The 10,265-nt window shown below is 32.7% G+C and overlaps 1 protein-coding gene across 3 annotated transcripts in view; it reads right to left on the minus strand.

Annotated features, from left to right (window-relative positions):
* Nucleotides 1-5,656: 5,656 nt before the first annotated feature.
* The window catches only part of LOC132174760 (protein FAR1-RELATED SEQUENCE 6-like), a 14,277-nt gene continuing 9,668 nt past the window's right edge, over nucleotides 5,657-10,265 (minus strand). Inside the window, exons 4-7 of one of the 3 annotated variants that reach the window (XM_059586832.1) lie at nucleotides 8,521-8,626; nucleotides 6,274-8,375; nucleotides 6,086-6,151; nucleotides 5,657-5,812 (exon numbers count right to left, since the gene is read on the minus strand). In XM_059586832.1, the coding sequence (XP_059442815.1) occupies nucleotides 6,101-6,151; nucleotides 6,274-8,375; nucleotides 8,521-8,626 (2,259 nt within the window). In that variant the 3' untranslated portion in view covers nucleotides 5,657-5,812; nucleotides 6,086-6,100. The other 2 variants (XM_059587594.1, XM_059588344.1) reach the window with 2 other exon arrangements.

Below are 10,265 nucleotides of genomic sequence, written 5' to 3' on the forward strand. Positions count from 1 at the left end.
TGGCCACCCCAACCATTATGGGGTGGCCGGAAGCCACCCTAGGGGTGGGCAAATGACCCCTAAGGGCTGGGGGTGGCCAGTAGGCCACCCCAAACCACCTAGCCCCATGGGTGGTTAGGCCACCCCTTCAATTTTTATTTTTTATTAATTTTTTAAATTAAATTAATAAAAAAAATTATTATACTGACGTGACAAAGTGGTGTGTTTCAACCAATCTAATAGCAGTTAAAAAAATTTGACGGTAGATATTTTCTTGGCATTTCGATTGACTCAAAGAGTAAATTGTCAAAAAAAAAAAAAAAAAAAATTAGAGGAAAAAAAATTTTGACACGAAAATTTTCAATCTTCCAAAATATTGGGTCAAATTTGCAGCTTCAAACTATAATATATTAAAATATTAATTAAATAACTTTTTGAATAAATAGTAAATTAACATTATATCATAACAAAAACTTTAAAATCAAATATTGTCTTTATAATTTACCTTTTTATTTTTAGTTAAATTTTTATGTGTTATGCTTCAATTATTAAAAAATAGTTTAAAATAAAAGTACTAAAATATTAATTAAATAATTAAATAAATTATATATAAAATTTTAAAATAAATGATAATTTAACAATTTAACAACTATTTTTATAGAGGTAAATAAGTGGGTTATACTTTCCCGTGGCAAAAGGAACAGGTGAACTTATTAAATTCTCATGTGAAATGATTTCGTTTTGACAACTCACTTTGTGTTCAATCTTTTGTCCAACATGAACATTCACCTGGGGCCATTTTTTTTTTTTTTTTTTAATTTTAAAAAATGACATTTATCCATTGGGTTAATTTTTGCTTTTGGTTGGAGAATTTTTTTGTGTTTTTGTTTTTGGGCATGAGGACACATACCCAATCCATTAATCAATCGGCTCAAGCTTAGTCGTACGATATCCTATAAGATCTTTTGCTTTGGCACGTCAATAATTATTTATATCATCTAAAGAAATATAACAATAGAAGAATCACTACTAAGAATGTACCACGTGGGCGGCCGTTACGGTGAAAAAGAATTTCCGTCTCTTTTTCTTTCATGTTATCTTTACTTTTTTTTTTTTTTTTTTTTACCTCAACACTTGGTGAAATTGTTGGAATATTTGTGATTACTATTTTACCCATTTGTGAAGACTTGGTCTTGTCTCTCCGAGAATAATGGCTCTAAAAATAGTTGAAAAATGGCATTTGATGTTTCTAGAAGCATCATATGGGGGGGAGTAAACAATTTTCAGAAAACAAAAAATAAAAGAAAAAAAAAAACAATTGAAACGTATTTTTCAATCTTTTTTTAAGTGTTTAATTTACAAACAGAAAACTATTATAAACGAAGCCACAGACAGGGCAATCTAATTAATTGACGACAGAGGTTTTTAATTATTTATCTCTAGTTATGTTGTCTATAAATCCCTTTGAATAGATAAAAAAATAAATAAAATTAATACTTTAATTAATTCCTTCTATAAATAAATAAATAAATAAAAGAAAAAGAGAATATTTTATAGGGAGCAAACGTGGTGGAGTCCAAACAAATGGTAGGTGCTTTGTCATTCCAAGTAGTTTAATAGTTTAATAGGGCCAAAGCCAAACAAATCACAAATGGTAGCTGCCTTCAAGCTATGTTCTTGCACTTTCTTGCTTTCTAGCATCTTGGATTTTCCGATGCATAGCCTTTAGCTTTTCAAGGGACAACCTTTTTAGGATACCCACGAAAAGATAAAAAGGATATAAGAAAAAAAAAAAAGAAAAAAGAAAAAAGAGAAGTAAAGTGGGATGATCTTTCCATGCCACATAGCATAATCCCTAACATTCATTTGTGAAGGAAATAGTTGAAGGAAAGTACAAAGCTCCAGAGAAAGATGGCTTTGTTTTATGTATTTAGAAGGAATATTGTCTATTTTTTTTTTTTTTTTTTTTTTTTATGAAGGATATTGTCTCAATTTAATGTTAAATACGGTATTTCAATTTCATTAGATTGATGGGACAGCATTCATCTATTAGTTTATTTTTTAGTAATACTATTTATTATACTACTACATGATTCTCATAGGACTGGAATAATGTGACAATGAAAATCAATTATTAATTTTTTATTTTTCTTTAATAGTTGATATTTACTGTTACATAATGAAAGTTATATAACAGTTTATAATAGCTTAGTAAATGGCATTACTTTTTTATTTATTATTATTATTATTTTTTTTTTTTTTTTTTTTTTACAACTGATAATCCAAGATGAACATTGCTACATCAACCCAATGAAATGAGGGTGGAATGAGAGCATAATATCTAGCATTACTCTTTAAACAATTAAAACGTGCTTTTTTTAAGTGTTCGTGTCTTTGAAAACACTAAAAAATTTATTAATTAATTTTCGGAAACCTATTAGGCACAATACTTTTCAACGGTAAACCTCACCAAAAAAAAAAAAAAACTTTTAATTTTAATTTTTGTTTTTTTTTTTGGCAAATCTATTTTCAAGACAAAACACAAAAAAACACTTATCAAAAAATTTACCAGACAAGCCCCCATTTTCACCACAATGAATACCGTTTTGATAAGGTCTTGCACATCATGATTGTTGCAACTAGATATGATCAAATGCATGGGGTAGAAGAGTCTTCAATTGTACCGTTATACCTCCATAATGATGATTTGTTTGACACATTTTCTTGCTAATCATTAATCAACATCAAATAGTAAATTAATACGAGATTTGTTTTTTAATAATAAATAAAAAAATGATAAGGTTTTTGTCGTTAAATTCTCTCCACATGAAGAACAACCCAACGACTAGGCTCTCCCAAGTGAATCCCATGCTTTGTTTGTCATGACATGCATCATTGGACTTGTATTAGGTGGTCTGCTTCCTATAAAGCAGGCACATCCAAAAGAACTTACCTTCATTCTTGAAAGATGTGGCATATTCCTATTTTTTGTCGGTAGATTTTTTTTTAAAAAAAATGAATTTCATTCTTAAAATATTTTAATTTTGAGTAATATTTCCTTTCTTGTCCACTAAAGTACTTGGTGATTTCAGTACAAAAATAATTACATGAAGGGTAAAATTGTCCAAAAATGTGAAAGAACAATTTTGCCCATTGTAAATATAACCTTGTTGGGCAAAGATTGAGACAAAAGATGGAACTAGGGGTCGGGCGAGAACCAGGGTTGTAGCACCCTTGCCCAGAAGTGCTCTCCGATTAGCAGTTATTACCCTAGGCAGTTAGCAATTTTTTTCAATCGCCTACAAAAGCAGTTATTAGTTATTTAGGCTGTTAATAACCACTTGTTTCTACACCTCTGCTAAAAATTACATTTTTATCTCACAATGCTGATGTGATCGTGCTAATCAACCGTAATAGGATATCATGGCTGAAATTTTTTAAAAATGTATATGAAGTCAATATTGACATATCTTTTAAATAAAATAAAATTATGTACATCCCTAGATGTACCAATGTTATATCTTGACAATAAAATGAATACATTTGAAGTGGAGAGGATCCTTATCCCAATCCATCATTTGTTCTTGTTTTGTTTCTTTAACAAGCTTGATCCAATGATTTATTGATAATTCAATACTACTACTTTAACAAAGCAGAATAGTAATTAGATAAAAATGTGATTTACATACATTTAGGTCTAAAAATTAGACTTCCCTCCTATTAGTATTAAAAGTAATGGGCTAGAATGGAGAGGAGCCATACCATCAATTTTATGTGATAATGTAGTCATCAATTTGGATGGAAGGACTACACTATTTCAAATGAAGGAAATTACAGGCCCAAAATATGAAGTTTAGCATCAAATTTGAAGTTATCATGTATTTTTGGAACCAAAACTATATAATATTTCTTAAGAAAAAAAAAAGAAAAAAGAAATCGTTTTGTTTTTGTTAAGTTTGGGGTTTTGTTTATAATTTTTTTTTTTTTTTTCATAGAGCATATTGTGGTTGGTATTTGCGTCATGGTGTTTACTTCTTGTGTAGTACATCACAAATGAATGGATTCGGCCTTTACCGTATTTGGCAAAAGTTTGCAATAATTAATCAATCAGTTGATATTTTAGTACTTCTCCAGCAATTTTATGGTCAAAATTTTATTTTATTGCATCTAATTTTTAAATAACACAACATATACAACATTAAATTTGTGAAATCTAATATTGGCCATGAAATGATTGAAATAAAGATCTAATTCCCCCTCATGGTACCACTCCAGAACTATGTAAATGTGTGTATTTGTACTACTCCGTTGTTAGTACAAAATATTTATATATGAATGTGTATTTGTACCACTCTGTTAATATGTATGTATGTGTATAGTGATGTTCATGAGTAATGCTATACATACTCCCACTTTTCTACACCCTAAGTGGCCTTTAAGATACCATTGGATTAAAGTCTAATAAAAATTCATCACAAATTCAATAATGGTTTTAAATGTTACCTATAGATATGACGAAATAAATACAAGAAAATGAAAGTATGTGTAACATTACTTGTAGCCTAATGACATTTCTTGTCCACCCATGAATGTCATAACCAAAAATCATGGATGTCCAAGATTTCACATCAACTAAAGCCTTCTCTAAGAACCCAGATTTTCTACCGTGCCACTTCTTGCATACTTATTATCTATTATACAACTGATGTAACATCATTTTTAGCAGCTTCATTGAAAATCCTACGACCTAATTCAATATTCTCAGTTTTTGCATACATATCAATCAAAACAAAAGCCGACTTTAATGCAATGCCCATGAAGACCTCCATGTAAATTTCCAAAATCATCAATAGCAAATAAAACGAAAAATAATTGGTGTTAATAATTTACCCATATTTTTTCCACATTCTCCTATAAATTCAATAAATCAACCATTGACTTATGTGAGTGAGGCATACATAAGTCCACAAATCTAATGATTGATTTGTATGATGATGGAGAAAATATATATATATATATTCTCCATCATCATACAAATCAATCATTAAATTTGTGGACTTATGAAAACACTCCAAAATGTGGTGACACTGGCTCTCAAACCACTCCTACACATTTGCCAAAACAAATCCAATATCATGGTAGGCTGAGACATATGGAGATAGCCACCCATCAAAGTGTTCCATGAAACCAAATCATGTTGAGGAAATTCATCAAACTTATGGGCATCTCCAATTCTCACACAAGCACAATATAAATCCAAGAGGGTATTGTTTACATCGCTACACATACCCCATGAATTCCTTTTTCTTAGTCTAAACGGCAAGATCACCCAACCAATTTTTTGAATGCCAAAACATCATTCTCAAAGCTGTGGAGAAGATTGCATTTGCTAATGCACCTATACACATTAATAAGGAATGCTGTGTAATAAGGAATGCTAGGTGCTCTCCTGGTCCTATGTAAATATTATTTTTTTTTAAAAAAAAGTAACTTTTATTTTTTTCACTTGGGTTTTATAAAATAATTTACACTCAGGACTAAGGCACTAGAAAAACACTAGAAGAGCACCTAGCATTTCCCATATTAATATTACATTTCTCAGACATCAAATATATAGTATCATTAGCATAACACCAGGAGAGCACCTAGCACTTTATACTTTGAAACTTTTTTTTTTTTTTTCCTCGAAAATACTAAACACCACCATAAACAAGTCTACAACTTCAAGCCCATAAAAGTTCAAGGTTCTCAACACCTAACACAGCAGTTACGAAACTAAGGAAAAAAAAAACAAAAGATCAAATTCTCACTGCACTCATTTTCTTCCCAAGTCCTGCACATTCAAACATACAAATGAAACAATAATATGAATTATCAAATGTGATACACAAAAATGACCACAATCAAGAAAATAATGATATGAATTACCATAGCGATAGCTCACATTTTAACATTAGATGACTGCGCATAAGTCCACTTAGACCCAGGCATTCGCCCCCCCCCCCCCCATTTCCTACATAAATTTTGATTTAAGTTTCAGAAAATAGTAGAGAGTAATTACACTATCTTGAGTTCAAATTAAAAAACCATGCTAAATATCATTTACCGAAGGCAATAGAGGCTATAGAGCTTCATTTGTGTTCATTGTGTCTTCTTGCGCTCCTTGGGAAGTCTTCAAGTAAAAAATGATTCAAATGTGTTACAAAAAGCATGGAGAAAATTTAGAAATCTGCCCATGTTTTTAATAGTTTTTAATAAGCATAATTGAACCCAAGGGAAAGAAAAATAAGTAACCTGATTTTGTCTTCTCTTTTGTTTGGGATTTGTGTCACTCGGTTGATTCTTTCTTCCTTGTGACTTCGTCACCACTGCTTTTTTTGCCGGAGACACTTTCCTCTTTGACGATGGCTTCTCATTATCTTGAACCACAAGAGGACTACGCACCTTACTACTTTCCACTGCCACACCATCAATGGATTCATTACATGTAGAAGATGTGCCTGGAAGTGCATGAGAAGGTAGACTAGGTTCAAAGCTTAAACCCTTTAATTTCTCCAATAACATATATATATGACTTTTCACTTTCGTGTAATGCTCCACGTTTGTTGCTGCGATCGCTGCTAATTTATGCATACTTTTGCACAAGTCGTCGTATCTTTGTGCAATATGGTTGTCACTCAAAGAACCATAACTACTTTTAACAAAAGTATATCTTCGATTCAAGTCTTTCCTCCAACGGTCAAGAATATATTTTTGTGGCAGCTGTGTGACATTATATACACTCAGTACAGAAATGGCATGTCTGCACAAGATTCCTGTTGATTCAAAGCAGCCACAAGTGCATTTCACTTCACATTCATTTTCATTGAAGTAGACACAAAATCTTACTTGTTTCATGTAGGCATCGTTAACTCCTACCTGTTCAGTCACTTGATAAGTATAAATTGCACTTGCACTAGTCAAAAGAGAGACAGTACAATACAATTTCATCCTAATCTCCTCCTGGACTTCTTTGAACTTTTCATTGGTATAAACTTGTTGAAATTTCTTTTCAAAAGGAAACAAGCTTATACATGGAATCGTAGAATTAAAAGAACTGAAATCAGCAGCATTCTCATTCTCAACCTTCTTCCTCAAAGCATTATCATATTGGTCAACAAATTCCTTCCATGTTGTTGACGGGTACACATAACCATCAAAAAATGCTTTCATACCATCACTTTGTTGCGTAGCAGTCATTTCGGCCCAAAATACATCTTTCACATATGCTGGTAACCAAAAAGTCCGTTCACGATATAACTCACTCAACCATGCGTTATCCTTGAGATTATAACTCTCAAGTAAACTTTGCCAACTTGTCTCGAACTCATCACATGTCTGAGAATCATATACACAACTTCGTAAGGCACTATTAATGGCATCGCATTGAGAATGTGCTCCAAACTTCTCTGGAAGTTTTTTCAAAATGTGCCATAAACAAAATCTATGCCGGGCTTTTGGAAAAACTTTCGCAATTGCATTTTTCATAGCCTTATCTTGATATGTTATAATTGCACTTGGCGCTCGACCGTTCATGCACATCAAAAATGTTTCAAACAACCATACAAAAGTTTCTGTATCTTCACTTGATAGTAATCCTGCCCCAAAAAGCATTGACTGACCATGATGATTCACTCCCAAAAAAAGAGCAAATGGCATTTTGTATCTATTAGTCAAGTACGTTGTATCAAACGTAACGACATCCCCAAAATATTCATATGATGCCATACTTCGTGCATCAGCCCAAAACACATTTTTCAACCTAGATTCATCATCAAAATCCATCACATAGTAGAAACCATCATTAATTTCCTGCATTCTACTTAAATAGTCACCAAGTGCTTTAGCACCTCCTTCGCCAAGCCGAAGATGTCTTGCCTTGTTAATAAAATCATTTTCCACAAGCTTTCTTTTCAAGATGGGCTCCGAAATCTTATTGCATTTAAAATATCTAGCTTGGCCAGGGCTTAAATCATGATTGTGGTCAATAGATACACTAGTCACATACCACTTTGTTTCAACCAACTTTGAATTCAACTTGGCCTTACACCCCGTTTTGATTGTTGGATTTGACCTACAAAAAGTATTACTTGACTTGGTTTTTGTGTTGCCTTCACGAGAACATGCAAGAGTGATGCGATTTATACACCCACTTGCATCCTTGCTCGCTTTTTTCCGTACCACCGCAAAACCCTCTTGCTTGGCATATCGCCTATAATATAAGGAAAGTTCTTCTATGGAGCTAAATGTCATACCTCTCTTAGGTTCCTCAACATTTTCATCTCCATCTATGAGCATGTATTCACACTTGTCCTTCTTATCGTTCAACTCTACATCACATACAATTTCATTTCCATCTATGCCAAAAAGAAGAAAACAAGAAATCAACATAGTTGAACTATAAATAACAACATTCAACAAATGATGAATAAAATCTACTAATGAGAGAGAAACACAATGATTTGGCGCAAAATTAAAGGAAGAATGAAAGGCCTAACAAACCATTTTGAGGGTCAACTTGAAGGGGTGGAGCATCATCAATTGGAATTTGTGTAAGCAAGGATTCATCTTCGCACTCATTCCCGAAGACCGAGGATGACAAGTCCATCTAGGAGTTATTACAGGAAAAATTCAAATTAGTTATACAAGAGCTAAAAGTAGTACAAAATCTCATGGCAAATTAGTTTATAAAAGACTGTTTCTTTGGAAATATTTTATTCCACGGTATAATAAAACATTTTAACAAGTATGTTGCCCTGATTTTCATACTTATATGCCCCTCAAGACTGTCAATTGTGCTTCAAGTTACACAAACATAATCCATTGGTGAAACTTATTACAGGCATAGGGAAAACAAAAGGATAGATGAAAACACAGAATTGAGATTATTGATGAAAATGAATTTGTTCATATTGTCGCAAGATAACATTTTAACACGTATGTTATGGCCAATTGACAAAAGAGTATAGATATTTAAGCATGAAAAATTCAATGATGAGAAGCTCAGAGAGTTCAACTTCAAAAGCAAATCTTCCAGTCCTCAAGCAAAAGAACCCATGGTATAATCATTCGGCCAAGACAAACACCAAGACAAATGTGCAGAAAACCCCATACAACAACATTCAAATGGCCTCCAAAACATCCAGACAAATGCCCAACAAACAAAAAGGAATGTCAACTAAAACAGATTGATCTACCTAATGTTATGGGGGGAGTGGCGGCGATGGTTGTGAATGGCAGTGCCAGTGGGCAGCGGTTGTAGCTGGTGGGTGTCAGCCAAATGTTATGGGGGGATGGAGGAGCTCTTTGGTGGGAGGGAAAAATTTGGGGGTGAAATAAAAAGGTTTTTGAATGAAAACCTAACTAATGCAGGTTTGATTTTTTAAAAAAAAATATAAAAAGTGGGCTAACATCCAGTTGAAATCCAGATGAAACGACGATACGTGGCATTGCTCTCATTCATAAGGGATCTGTTACTGAATAATTTATGGAAGCTGATAAAGACAATTAAAGCAAACATCTGCCCCATGTACATAGCAAACTGCCTCAAGGGCACGCATGTTTAATCCAATATGTTATTGTACTTAAGCTTAAGCTAATATCCAAGTGCAACACAACTTTCCACGCATTTCTTCGGCTTAGTGTTTGTATGTATTTGAACATAGTGATTGTGTGATTGCCGTATTGTTAGGGCATGTTTAGTATATGAGTATATTTCTCTTTCCATTTAGATACTATAAAAAGAACTGACGGAAAGACTAGGGAACATATTTTTGTTTTGGTTTTTGGTTTTTAAAATCTTTTATGAGTTTGTGTTGTCTTGGTCTTGTGCAAAGTTGTTTGTTGTGTTTGGATTGGGTAAGGATTCTAAAGGTAATATGGTCATTTAGGAAATATGTTGATAGATGGGAGATATTTTGAGCCGTGTCCCCTTCAATTGTAAACTCAATTAACAAAGATCCATCATGAAAAGAGAGATAAATGAAAGAAACGAAAACTTTTGAATGAAGAGTGGAGGACATGTTGCATTACCACCAATGATAGTTACCAGCGGCTAGCTGGTATCTTAAATATGACATACTTCTACTCCTTGCTACTAGGCATAAACATTATCAAAGTAATTATTAATGCAATCAGTATCCCATAAATCAGGTCATTCATGTATTGCTCTCTTCACAAACATATGAAGAACTGGTTTATCCTAGAATGAACCATAAAGAAGGCAAATTTACAAGTTTTAAGTTTCA

Source organism: Corylus avellana, chromosome ca1 (assembly GCF_901000735.1).
Source record: "Corylus avellana chromosome ca1, CavTom2PMs-1.0".
In the NCBI taxonomy this organism is placed as follows: Eukaryota; Viridiplantae; Streptophyta; class Magnoliopsida; order Fagales; family Betulaceae; genus Corylus; species Corylus avellana.